Genomic DNA, 14,413 nt, shown 5'->3' with positions numbered 1-14,413 from the left:
TTTATAAGCAATGTAATACCTATTAAAGAGTGAGAATTTAAGTCAAAACTTGTAACGAGACAAAGAAAGTCATTATATAATGATAACTAGGTCAATTTATTAAAAGGATACAATAATCATAAATATATACACACCCAAAATCAGAGTACCTATTTAGCAAATATTAACCATTAGTACCATTAAGCAAATATTAACAGACCTAAAGGGAGAAATAGACAATACAGTCATAGCTGGCAACTTTAATACCTCACTTTCAACAATGGATAGATCATCCAGACAGAAAATCAATAAGGAAATGTTGAACTTGAACTATACTTTAGACCAAGTTAACCTAACAGACATATACAGAACATTGCATCCAACAGCCACAGAATATACTTGTTCTTAAGTGCACACGGAACATTCTCTAGGATAGGTCAAATGATAGGTCATAAGACAAGTCTTGGCAAATTTAAGAAGCTTGAAATCATACCAAGAATCTTTTCCAATCACAATTGTATGAAACTAGAAATCAGTAACAGGAGTAAAACTGAAAAGTTCACCAATATGCAGAAATTAAACAACACACTTGTGAACAACCAGCAATGGATCAAAGAAGAAATACACAAAAAAAAATTTTTTTAATCTTGAAACAAACAAAAAGAGGAAACAAAACATACCAAAATGTATGGGATGCAGCAAAAGCAGTTCTAAGAGGGAAGTTTACAGTGATAAACACCTACATTAAGAAAAAACTAAAAATGATTTCAAATAAACAACCTAACTGTATACCTCAAAGAACTAGAAAAAAATAGCTTAAGCACAAAATTACCAGAAGGAAGCAAACACAAAGAGCAGAAATAAATGAAATAGAGACCAGAAAAACAACAGAAAAAATCAGCAAATATAAGGTCTGTGTTTTTTGAAAAGATGGAACAAAATTGACAAACCTTTAGCTAGACTAAGAAAAAAAGAAAAGACTCAAATAAGTAAAACTGGAAATGAAAGAAGAGACATTACAACTGATATCACAGAAATACAAAGGATCCTGAGACTACTTATGAACAATCACATGCAACAAATTGGATAACCTAAAAGACATGGATAAGTTTTTAGAAATACATAACCTACCAAGACTGAATCATTAAGAAATAGAAAATCTGGGGACTTCCCTGGTGGCACAGTGGTTAAGAATCCGCCTGCTAATGCAGGAGACATGGGTTCAAGCCCTGGTCCGGGAAGATCCCACATGCCGTGGAGCAACTAATCCCGTGCGCCACAACTGCAGAGCCTGCACTCTAGAGCCCACGAGCCACAACTATTGAAGCCCGCGTGCCTAGAGCCCAAGCTCTGCAACAAAGAGAAGCCACCACAGTGAGATGTCCGTGCACCACAATGAAGAGTAGCTCCCACTCTCTGCAACTAGAGGAAGCCCACACACAGCAACGAAGACCCAATGCAGCCAAAAATAAAAAATAAATAAATAAATAAAATTATTAAAAAAAAAGAGAAAGAAATAGAAAACCTGAACAGACCAATTACTCATAAGGAAATTGAATCAGTAATCAAAAATTTCCCAATAAAGAAAATCTCAGGACCAGATGGCTCTCCTGGTGAATTCTACCAAACATTAAAAAAATTAATGCCAGTTCTTCTCAAATTCTTCCAAAAAATTGAAGAGTAGGGAACACTTCTAAACTATTTTACAGGCCAGCATTACCCTGATACCAAAGCCAGATAAGGACATTACAAGAAAAGAAAACTGTAAACCAATATCCCTGATGAATATGAATGCTAAAATTCTCAACAAAATATTAGCAAACCGAATTCAACAGCACATTAAAAGGATCATATACCACAAACGAGTGGGATTTATTCCTGTGATACAAGGATAGTGCAATGTATGCATGTCAATAAATGTGATACATCACATTAATAGAATGAAAGATAAAAATCATATGATCATCTCATTTAGATGCAGAAAGAAAATTTAACAAAATACAACACCCTTTCATGATAAAAACTCTCAACAAATTGGGTATAGAAGGAACGTACCTCAACATAATAAAGTCCATATATATCAAGCCCACAGCTGACATTGTACTCAATGGTAAAAGATTAAAAGCTTTTCCTGTAAGATCAGAAATAAGACAAGATTACCCACTCTCATGACTCTATTCAACATAGTACTGGAAGACCTAACCAGAACAGTCAGGGAAGAAATAATAAAAGATATTTAAATAGAAACAAAAAAAGTAAAATTGTCTCTGTTTGTAGATGATGATCTTATATAGAGAAAATTCTAAAAATTTCACCAAAAAACAGAAAAAAAAACCTGTTAGAGCTAATCAATGAACTCAGTAAAGTAGCCGGATAAAAAATCAACATACAAAAATCAGTTGTGTTTCTGTACACTAACAATGAAATAACTGAAAAAGAAATAAAGAAAATCCCGTTCACAATAGCTTCAAAAATAAAATACTTAGGAATAAATTTACTCAAGGAGTTGAAAGATCTGTACACTAAAAATTATAAGACTCTGATGAAAGAAATTAAGACATAAATAAATGGAAAGATATCCTGTGTTCATGGGTCAGAAGAATTAATATATTTTTTTAATTTTTGAATTTTATTTATTTATTTTATACAGCAGGTTCTTATTAGTCATCAGTTTTATACACATCAGTGTATACATGTCAATCCCAATCGCCCAATTCATCACACCCCCACCCCCACCACCCCATGGCTTTCCCCCCTTGGTGTCCATACGTTTGTTCTCTACATCTGTAAAATGTCCATACTACCCAAAGCCATCTATAGATTCAAGGCAATCTCTATCAAAATTCCAATGGAATTTTTCACAGAAATAAAAAAATAAATCATAAAATTCATATGGAACCACAAAAGACTCCAAATAGCCAAAGCAATTCTGAGAAAGAGGAACAAAGCTGGAGGCATTACACTCCCTGATTTCAAACTATATTACAAAGCTATAGTAATAAAAACAGTACGGCATAAAAAATAGACACATAAAACAATGAAACAGAATCAAGAACCCAGAAATAAACCCCAGCATATACCATCAACTAATATTTGACAAAGGAGCCAGAGTGCTTGATGGGAAAATGATAGTCTCTTCAATAAGTGGTGTTGGGAAAAATGGATAATCACATGCAGCAAAGTGAAACTGGACCCCTGCCTTATCCTACTCACAAAAGTTAACACAAAATGGATCAAAGACTTCAATATAAGATCTAAAACTGTAAAACTCCTAGAAGAAAACATAGAGGGTAAGCTCCTTGACATTGATCTTGGCAATGATTTCTTGGATATGACACCAAAAGCACATGCAAGAAAAGCAAAAATAAATAAGTGCAACTACATGAAACTAAAAAGCTTCCACACATTAAAAGAAAGAGTCAACAAAATGAAAAAGCAACCTATGGAATGGGAGAAAAATGTCAGACCTTGTATCTGATAAAGGGTTAATGTAAAGAATTCATACAACTTAATAGCAAACAAACAATCTGATTTAAAAATGGGCAGAGGAACTGAATAGACATTATTCCAAAGAAGATATAAATGTCCAACAAGTGTGTGAAACAATGCTCAATACCGCTAATCTGGGAAACGCAAATTAAAACCACAGCGAGATATCATTTTACACTTGTTAGAATGGCTATTACCAAAAAAGATGAGCAATAACAAGTGTTGGCAAGAATGTGGAGAAAAGGGAACCCTTGTGTACTATTGATGGGAACATAAATTGGTACAGCCACTATGGAAAACAGTACAGAGGTTCCTAAAAAAATTAAAAATAGAACTATCATAGGATCTAGCAATCCTACTTCTGAGATATATATATATTTGATAAGTATATATATCCAATCAAGATCTCAAAGAGGTATCTGCACTTACATATTCATGGCAGCACTATTCACAATAGCCAAGACATGGAAACAACCTAAGTCCATCTGCAGATGAATGAAGAAAGAAGATGTATTATTTACAGTGGAGTATTATTCAGCCATGAGAAAGAAGGATATTCTGCCATTTGGGTGGACTCGGAGGGCATTATGTTAGTGAGACACGTCAGACAGAGAAAGATGAATACCGTCACTTATATGTGGAATCTAAAAAACCTGAACTCAGAGAAACAGAGTAGAATGGTGGTTGTCAGGGGCTGGGGGTAGTGAGGGATATGGGGAGATGTCAGTCAAAGGATACAAACTTCCAGTTATAAGAAGAATAAGTTCTGGCGAGCTGATGTACAATGTGGTGACTGTAGTTAACAATACTGAATTACATACTTGAAGTTGCTAAGAAAGTAACTCTTAAATGTTCTCACCACAATTAAAGAAAAAGGTAATTATGTGAGGTGTTAGGGGTGTTAACTAACCATACTGTGGTAATCATTTCACAATATAGAAGTGTATCAAATGATTACACTGTATACCTTAAACTCACACAACATTATATGTGAATTATATCTCAGTGGAGCTGGGAAAAAGATAAATAAAAAATGATTTACAATTTAAAAATAGTGAGACTGACTTTTACACAAATATGCTATACTGGGTTGAAGAGCATCCCCTAAAATTGATGCCCACCTAGAACCTTAGAATGAGATCTTATTTGGAAATAGGGTGTTTGTAGATGTAATCAAGCTAAGTTGAGGTCATACTGGATTAGGGTGGGCCTAATCTGATGACTGGTGGGTAGGATATTTGGACATAGGCAAAGAGGAGAACGCCATGTGAGGACAGAGACACACAGGAGAGAATACCATGTGAAGGTGGAGGCAGAAAGTGGAATGATGCATCTAAAAGCCAAGGTACACCAAGTGCCAGCGACCACCAGACACTGATTGAGAAGCATGGAACAGATGCTTCTCCATCAGAGCCTCCAGTAGGGACCAACCCTGCGGACACTTTGATCTCAACCTTCTATCCTCTAGCACTGACTGAGGGAATAAATTACTGTTATTTTAAGCCACCTAGATTGGGTTTTGTTTAGCCAGAAAGAGGAAACTAACAAGCATATCAGTACCTATACCTCTTTATATCAGTCAGCATAGACTCGGTTTTGTTGCAGTAACAAAAGGCTCTCTCCTCCGATTCTTAGAGGCTACAATAGCAAAGATATACTTTTCATTCTTCTTCTCACCCACATGTCATCACAGATAGCTGCCACTCCACACCATGTTACCTTCAAGCAACCTCTACCTGGAATATTGCCTCTATCTGGTCTGAGAAAAACGGAACATAGAGTCCAAACATTCAAAGATTTATGGGATTAGAAGATGAAATTGATTCTCATTTCCAACCTGTAAACTCTAATATTGAAAAGCCTTTAAGTGACAAAGTTCTAATCAACTCAAACCTGGGACAAGGAACAAATCAAGAGTATGGCCGCCATGTTTTACTAAAACCTCTGAATCAATTAAGGTGGTTTACAGTAAATTATTTCAGTTAGACAAAATGGCAGACGCAAACTATGCATTGGTTCTTGAAGCTTCTGCCCGAAAGTGACTCACATCACTTCTACTCATGTCTCATTGGCCAGAGCAAGTCTGATGCCATTGTATGGGTATGTATAACCCATATATAGGAGGGGCAGTGAATCTTTACAGAAATACTACAATCTCCCCACTCTTACAGAGGATTATCCTTTCAGTAGTCACTTTGAGAGGCTATTTTAGTAGCACAGTGATGTGGAAAATGTTTGGAGTGATTTCCAGAGCAAACGTATGAGGTCACATAAGAAATTGACTCTTGACTTTATGGTTTTTGACCCCCAGTGGCATTTCCCAGATAGATCATCATCCACCTAGTCCCCGGATGTGGTTACAAATAACTTTTAGTTTACTTCCCCAAATTAAATCCCCTCTCAAGTAGTGGAAATTTGCCACTGTCAAAGCTGATCAAAGGAAGGTACTCCAGAAGACTACCAACAAGGAGCTACAGAAGTGTTGTGAGAAGTGTTATGAAACTACAGCATCACTGAGATCACTGACCAGCCTCCCAGTGGGACTCCCTAAAGGGTGCAATACTTGACTGAAGTAATATATATAATGTGTAATAAATTATAACATACTAATATATTATCATACATAATATATATAAAATTTAAAAATGCATAACGTATAAGGTTATGTGTGTATGTATAAGTATATAATATCTCTGATGTGTTTGTTAAAAAAGGACATCAACATGGCTTTAGGCATCCCTAGCACAACTTCTGAAGCAGAGAGACACAACTACAGAATGATAATGATGGCCAGCCTATGTGGAAATCTTCCTATGTTCCAGGCACTAAATGATTTATGTGAATTACCTCACTTAATCCTTGCAGCCAGGGCTGGGACTAGGACGAGGGAAGCAACCTACCTGGGGCACAGAATTTAAGGAGACACCCACTCTCAGGGCTGGACAAATACAAGGTTGATATTTGCATGACCCTGAACGCCTCCTTCAGTGTTGTACCCTCAGAGCCTCACCTCACCCTAATCCCGGACCTGCTTGTAACAATCCTGTAAGGTCAAGATCATCAGCTCCTTTCTTCGCAGACGAGGAAACAGAGGCTTATGGGGGATGAGTATCTTGCTTCACTTGAACCCAGGCAGTTTGGACACCCAGGCCTGAGCCTTGACTCGTTGCACCTGCATCAATGCCTTCGTCGACGCCCCATCTCAAGTTTTGGTTGTTTTTGTCGTCTTTTCCAGGTGTCCAAGGCAGCTGCAGACTTGATGGCCTACTGTGAAGCGCATGCCAAGGAAGATCCCCTCCTGACGCCTGTTCCGGCTTCAGAGAACCCATTTAGGGAGAAGAAGTTTTTCTGTGCTATCCTTTAAGTCTTCAAGAGGAACCTGAGGAGCCTCGGGGCTCCAGGGACACTGATGTAGAGTTTTTAGCAAAGTGGGCGCCTTTCTAGTCCACAGCATTTAAAGAGAGGGAGGAGAACCATCCTGGAGACTCCAGGCTATGCATGTTTAAAGAACTGGTCCCCTTTATGAGAATGAGAGCTGATCCACACCCCGAGTTAAGAGATCTGATGTCTGCAGAATTGCCTGGAGGAGGGGAGTATGTAAAGACAAAATCGGTGTCATTTCTTTCCTGCTATCCCTCCCAAACCTTATGTTTCTGCTTCATATTTAAAAAATAAAACAGACAGCTGTACTGAGCTCAGATATGTATGACCTTCTTGGAATGAATATTGCCTTTAGAATACCCTTTGACGAGCTGAGTCGTCCAGTGTAGGAGCGGTTCGGTTTAATGGAGTTGATGTTTCGTCTTTGTGCCTTTCTTTTTCTTTTTCCCTTCTCCCTTCTCCCCTACCCCTCCTTCCACCCGTCCCCATTAGAGTAGTAAAGAGATTTGGGCTGGATTTGTCTGTAAGACTGAGCTCAAAGGATGAACACCCAAAGGGTTTAAGGAGATGTTCCCCGTGGTTTATCCTCATGGTAATAACAACAACAACAAAAAATGCCGGTTGTCTGTACTCTTTTATCACTGTCCCTAACATTTGTACATGATAGCTTTGATTCTGCAAGTAAAAGTAAATCATGTGTTGTGACTGGTGCTTTCATATATTTGTGACAATTTTTGAGTAATACTGCATGAAAATGTCCCCATGTTACATCCATTCAGTTTTACTGTAAAGTTTAGAAAAAGAACGAAAGAGAAAGGAAGCTGGGGAGGAAAAACTCAGTATCTTGAAAATTGAGATTACTTCAGAGCCTTAGCCATGCCTAAAATACCTCCTTAGTTAACAGTGGCGTCAACACCTCTTCAACATATTTTCCAGAATCCAAAGCATTTTGGTTTGATCCAGGACCCAGGGCAGCACAGGGAGCGCCAAGCGACAGAGGCAAGGATTCACCCTGAGTTGGGAAGTGCTTTTATCGAAGAGTCAGAGCAAATTCCCTTTTTTCCCTGAATCACAGAAATTGTAGATTGAAAGAAGCCTTTCTGTGCTGTTCTTAACACGAAAAAACGTGGCCCTTGTTTGTTTAAGTATCAGGAGAAATAAACCCACAACTCCAGACCAGACCCACTCTCAGAATCTGGCTGCTCACGGGCTAGGGAGAAGGGGGCAGCTGCTGCCCCCAGCAGCTCCACCAGAAAGCGTTCTGGCTCTTTTTGCCCCTGAAATGACCTTTGTTTTTTACCCACCAAAATTTTCAATAGAATCTTTTCTTTGTTTTTGTTCTCTGCTTTGTTTGTTAGAGTCTTATTTACAAACTTCCTTGCAGCTTGAGCTCTCTCTTCCCAAGAAATGATATTGAAAGTGATTTTTCTTTGTGGCTCCAGCCTCCACCAGTAATTGGAGGTCTGGAAGTCTGTCTCACTTTTTTCTGTCATTCCCAGGCAGGTGTGGGCTCTCTTACAATTCCTTGTTTGCTTTGAAATCCTGAAAGACCATTTCTGAATTAATTTTATTCTCTTTCCATTCTCTTCCTCCCACTAAAAAAAAAAGATAGAAAGGAAGGAAAAAAAGAAGATAAAAAGATGTAATATGCCAAGGACAGATCTTGAAACAGACTTGATAAACTTTCTCCTTAGCTCCTTGTATGGGCATGATGGTAAAAGAATAAATACATCCAACTAAAACTCATGCCTGGGGAGGGGGAAGAGAATATTAAGACATTGTTAAACGTATGAATGCACTCCTATAACCAGATATTTCTGTTCAAACCTTGGGATTTTGCTACAGTCAGCGGGACACTGAAGAAGATTTAGAGGAGAAAAACCCTGGCAGAGTATTTATTAAACTACAGTATTGTACCATTGGCTTAGTAATACTGTGGAATCAGCTAAAACCCAACCACATTTTTAAAATGTGCGGAAATACGAATTGAATGTGTGGTCACACAAAAACAACTGTGAATAAAGCACTCTTTGGTGGTGATTAAGGCGTCATTATAAAACCCTGATGCTTTTCATAATCCACACCATTTACTTTTCTCAGAAGGACTCTATATTTTCATGTAAAGCTAGGTCTTTGGAGAAATTAAAATGGAATTAAAACTTTTAGGAATACAGCTCTGGTAATTAAAAGTTAAGGAAGTTCCAAACTGCATGTGCCCTTGTTTATCAAAGGAGAAAGAAGGCAGAAAATACACAGCCCATCTGAAATTAAATTTAAGAAAAATGTTTGGCTTTTTCATAACTTCATGTGCTACAGAAGGGAATTATAATCCCAGAGTTTTTCTATGAGTTTTGATTTATTGGTATTTTTACTTGTTAAGGGGGAAATTATCTTTTGATTACTTATGCTTCTAAAGAGTCTTAATTCTTTTAGAAATTTAACAATCATTTTCACCAGCATAATTTTATCTTAAGGGGTAACTAATAGGAAAACTTAGCTTAATTATTCAAGGCCCTAATTTACATATATAATATATTGGGTAGTAATGAAAATCTGCCATGGAATTCTTTAAACAGTAATAATAACGCTCATATTTAGAATGCAAACTCTATTAAGAAAAAAACCAATCTTGCCTCATCCTCAATATTAAATCTGTTTTCTTTTTTTTTTCTTTCCATTTTAAACCAAGTGCTATTTAAGTCAGAGCATGTGAATAAGTACTTTGAACTGAGGCTAATTTTGCTAATAATATTTGAAAGAGATTGCTCACCAAGGAAAAGTTTTAAACCATTTCTCCATGTACTCATATTTACAAAAGGAATTTTGAGAAGCATGCTGTCTTAAGGGATTTTTGTACTTTTTTTTTTTTTTTATATATTTGTTTCTAGCTGCTCCTGGCAATGGTGAATTGTTGCGTATACATGAATGTTTTCCCAGCCCTAGAATTGTTCACATTTTTCCTATATAAGATCTATGGAGTGTATCTTTCAAAGAGAGGGAAATACAGAAATGTTAAAGCAGAAAAACCTGAATGTGATGTGTACATTTTCATCCCCCATGGACAATGTATTTGTTTTAATAAATGGAATTTTCAGATTCATTTCATATGCAGTCGATTTTATTGTGAAAGCCCATGGACCACCTCGCCCATCGATTCTATGGTTAATTTGAGAAGGTTGATGACACATAACAAGATGGATGAGGAAATAGGAATTCATGAATTTTCTTTAGGAGTTTGTTAATAGAGGCACCTAAGGAGGCAAAAACTCACATGAGGCTCTTTAAAAGCCTTTCTCCCTGGGTACAGTGCCGGGGGACAGAGAAAGGTGATGGGAAAGAGTCCAGGCTCTGGCAGGCTGGACCGTGAAGATACAGGAGATGCATTTACACTTGAACATGTTATGGGTATACCACATGGGGATTTCTCCTTTACAAAGAAAAAAAAAAAAATTGAACAGAAAACATGCTGTTCTCCATAAGCTGCTCGTGATTTAAAAGGAGTACTAGAGAAGATAAAGGCTTAGAACTCTAGATTCACAGCTTCTTGGAGATTTCTCAGTCAAGATACCCTTCTGTATGTCCTTCAAATTATGCCAGGGAGTAACAGAGCCTGTTTGTAAGAAGGAGATGCTGGATCTCTCAGGATTCGTGCCTGCGACAAAAGCATCTTTAAACTTCCAGTGAAGGGGCCACTTGGAGTTTGTGCATTTGTCCACTTACATCATTGTTTCTCAGACTGTGATCCCTGGATCACCTGTTTCAGAATCACCTGGAATGCCGATGTAAAAGGCAGACACTGGGCCCCCCACTAACTCAGAATTGCTAGCAATGGTGCTTAAGACCGTGCACTCCGTTGCATGCTATTGAGGACCACTAATTTAAGTACTTACGACAGCCGGCTTTTCATCACGCCTCACGAAAGGCACAAACTAATTGTCAACATGCTGGCTCTTATTCCCACAGCTGCAGGAAGTGGCTGCCCTGGAGTGAACACGTGACCCGCGACTGAGAATCTCGGCAGCTCCCAGACGTGAGACGCAGAGAGGAGGAAGCTGGTGGGTTTTAACTCTGCTCCTGTTCTGTTGTGCCCCCGGGGGAGGATTGCTTCCAGCTCTGGTTCTTTAATAAGCTGCTCACATTTTACACAGCACAATGACGTGGGAATTGGAGCTGGGTCAGCTCCAATCCACAAATTGCAAATAATTTGCCAAGGGAAATCCCTTTCCCTTCGGTTCTGCCCCAAATCTACATTCTCTTCTATTTAGAACCAGGAGACTCAGGCAGAATTTATTTTTAATGAAGAGGGTCACGGGCTCCCGGGCCTTCCTCAGTAAGAACACCTACTGCTTCTCCATGTCCGTAATAAAAGAAGCCCAGAGGCGGGGTGTACCTCCACACCAGGGTGACAGAAAGATGGTGCCTGGTGACCTCAGTTCATACTGTAGGCAAGCAAGAGCCCAGCCAGCATGAGCTGGAGAACAGGAGCAAGGCCCCAGAGTTCCATGTGACCTTGGCCAAGTCCTTTAACCTCTCCATGCTATAAAATGGGGACAGTGTACTTGATTCACTTGCCTCACACAGTTGTCTAAGCCAAATGAAAGAGAGTAGGTAAAGGGCATCGTGAAGGAAGAGGTGATAAAGAATCACTAGACCCTGCTTGCACAACTTTCGAAGAGAGGAAAAGTCTAGATCATTCCTTCTTGCCTTTTGACTCACTGCCTTTTCTCTCTACCCCAGGGCTCTGTGGTTCAGACCCTCAGTGCCTCATGTCCACCCACTGGTGTAGCCACTCTCTCATCTCCTCCCACTCTAAGTCATCCCACTTACCCCTGAGCATTCATTAATCAGGAGTCCTCTGCACGCAAGTGGCAGAAATCTAGCTGAAACTGGCTAATAACCGAAGAGCTCAGAAACAGATCCCAATTCAGCCTCAGCTGGATCCAGGTGCTCAGATGATGTCATCAGATGTCTCTCTCATTTCCTTGGCTCTACTTTCTTTTGTGCTGGTTTAATTCTCAGACAGACTTCCCCTGCAGCATCAGGATGGTGTCTGCAGCTCCAGGCTTACATCCCACCAGTTTAGCCAGCACAGAAGAAAGATAGTGGCAGCTCCAGCAAAAGTCCCTGGCTGTCTCCCCGAAACACTTCCTAAGACTCTTATTGGCTGGATCTGGTTCATGTGCCCACCCATCCCTGAACCTGGGCATAGAGATCCCTCTGCCACACAGGCAGAACAGTGGTTCCAAGGAAACTGAAGTACTTGTACTAGAGGATCAGTATTGAAGAGATCAGAGATTGAAGGTTAAAGGCAAAAGTACTTGTACTAGTACTTGTACAAAAGTACTTGTACTAGAGGATCAGTATTGAAGAGATCAGAGATTGAAGGTTAAAGGCAAAAATAACTGGTGCCAACCACATCTTGCCTGACTCATTGATGTAACTCAGGCCACCCCACATGCAGCCACCCAGAGTAATCTGGCTCACAGAGCTCTTATCAACCCATCAGGTCCACATGCAGCTGTCTGGCTGGCAAGGCCCTGGGGAGTCAAATCCACCCGACTATTCCTACTTTGTTTTCTAACCTCTCCTCTGATTCATCCTGTCTCCTGTAAATGTAAGATCTTCAACCCTACCTCCATGCCTTTGCCTATGATGTTACCCCCTCAGGAATGCCATTACTCAGCTCCTCAAGTAAACAAATCTCGCTCGGTTTCAAGCCAAGTCTGAATTCCACGCTGTCTGTGAATGACTTCAGGGACTACTCATCTCTTTCCTCGCTCAACTGCTGTTGCCCTTGTCATCGGCACCAAAAAATCTAGTATTTGACTGAGTCTGAGGCATTGTGCTAAGGTAGACACCATGGGCCCTGCCTTTGTGGAGCTCCTGGTTTAGTGGAGGAAATATGCAAGTAAAAAGTAATTATCAGTCACGGTGAGAAGTTCTAGGACACAGGAAGCCGAGGGGAGGAGGGCAGAGGTGGATCGCCAGCCAGAGGAGGTGACGTTGGAGTTAATGGCTTCTTATATGAGAATCTTGTCTCCCAGGGTAAACTGTCATTTTCTAGGGAGCAGAGAACACCAGCTGAGCAGGCCTCTCTTTAATCCTCCTCGGTGTGTAGCACAGCACTTGAGGACACAGGAGGTACTCAGCAATGATCATTGATGGACTGAGCACAGGGCAAATGCCTGCAGAGAAATGGGACAAGGCAGAGGCATAACTATAAAAGCCGTCTTGTGAGCCTGAGAATGAAGCTCCACCCCCAACTGCCCCCCACCCCCGACGGTCAGCAGTCGGCTCTGTGCACAGAGTGCTGGACCAAGTCGCAGGGTGCCTGTGGCCTCTCCTCTCTAACTGGTGCCAGCTCCACGTCCCCACGTCTTCATTCTCTTTAGCTAGCAGCCCCTTGGCCTAGAAGATACCACCACTTTCCAACCTGGAAGTGAGATTTGGGGGCCCCTGTGGGCCCAGGGGCCAGAGGAAACACTGGTAACTGCGTCATCTTAATTTTAGCCCCACGGAGGGGTCCATTCCACTCTCCACTGAGAACACTTTCTCTAATTGCCCTCCACTGTGTCTACATGTGACTTTTTAAAAAATTGAAGTATAGTTGATTTACAATGTTGTGTTAGTTTCAAGTGTAGAGCAAAGTGATTTGGTTATACATACATATATATATATATTCTTTTTCAGTTTCTTTTCCATTGTAGGTTATTACAAGATACTGAGTAAGGTTCCCTATGACACACAGTAGGTCCTTGTTGTTTCCATGTGGCTTTTTAAATTTAGATTCAAATTAACTAGTATTGAATAAAATTAAAACTTCAGTTCCTCTGCCACACTAACCGTAGTTCAAGTGTCCAGTAGCCATATGCAGCTAGTGACTAGTGTACTGGACGGCAGGGACATAGGGCATTCCCATCATTCAGGAAGTTCTATTGGCAAGCGCTGCTCCAGAGCAATGGTTAGCAACTTTTTTCCACCCCACACAACTGACAGAATATGCCTTCTCCTTGCACCCAAATTTTGACAACACACACACACATACACACACAAAGAGAGAAAGTAAAAATACTGTAATAATCCGCAATAATCATAACAACTGGCCATAGGTCATGGTAAATCATGGTATGAAAGAGATAGGCTGTAGATTAGGGTCACTCCTAGAGTCCTGTAAACCATAAACTTACCCCTGTCTCTCTCATTCAAGAAAGTGCAGTGATAATAATCATGATGATGATGATGATAATAATAACAGCAGCAGCAGCAACAGTAAAGTGAACACTTATTAAGCACTTAACTATGTGCCAAGCATGATGCTAGACATTGCATAGACGTCATTGCATTTAATTCTCACAATAAGTCTATGACATGGATATTACTGCTGTAGCGTAGCAAACATCTTTGTTGCCTCATGTCACATCTGGTGACCCACTTGTGATTTCAGCCATAGCTGCAGCGGAGACTCATTCTTGCCCAGAGTGGGTAGGGGGAGAGGGGAGAATGAATACCCTCAGGGACAATCCTCAACCAATGAGGGATGAGGCGCCCACCTTGCAGAGGCTAA

At 40.0% G+C, this 14,413-nt stretch overlaps 2 protein-coding genes across 3 annotated transcripts in view; one reads left to right on the top strand and one right to left on the bottom strand.

Annotated features, from left to right (window-relative positions):
- Positions 1–9,949, top strand: part of GNG2 (G protein subunit gamma 2) — a 130,096-nt gene extending 120,147 nt beyond the window's left edge. For both annotated transcript variants that reach the window (XM_082448425.1, XM_082448426.1), the window contains one exon: positions 6,704–9,949. In XM_082448425.1, coding sequence (XP_082304551.1) covers positions 6,704–6,832 — 129 coding nt within the window. In that variant the 3' untranslated portion in view covers positions 6,833–9,949. The remainder of the gene's footprint in view (positions 1–6,703) is intronic.
- The window catches only part of LOC309655611 (uncharacterized protein), a gene marked incomplete at its 3' end in the record, with an annotated part of 398,594 nt that overhangs the window by 296,701 nt on the left and 87,480 nt on the right, over positions 1–14,413 (bottom strand). The window lies entirely within an intron of this gene.

Source organism: Balaenoptera physalus (assembly GCF_965194825.1).
Source record: "Balaenoptera physalus genome assembly, chromosome: 2".
In the NCBI taxonomy this organism is placed as follows: Eukaryota; Metazoa; Chordata; class Mammalia; order Artiodactyla; family Balaenopteridae; genus Balaenoptera; species Balaenoptera physalus.
This window is presented reverse-complemented; position numbering and strand designations above follow the sequence as displayed.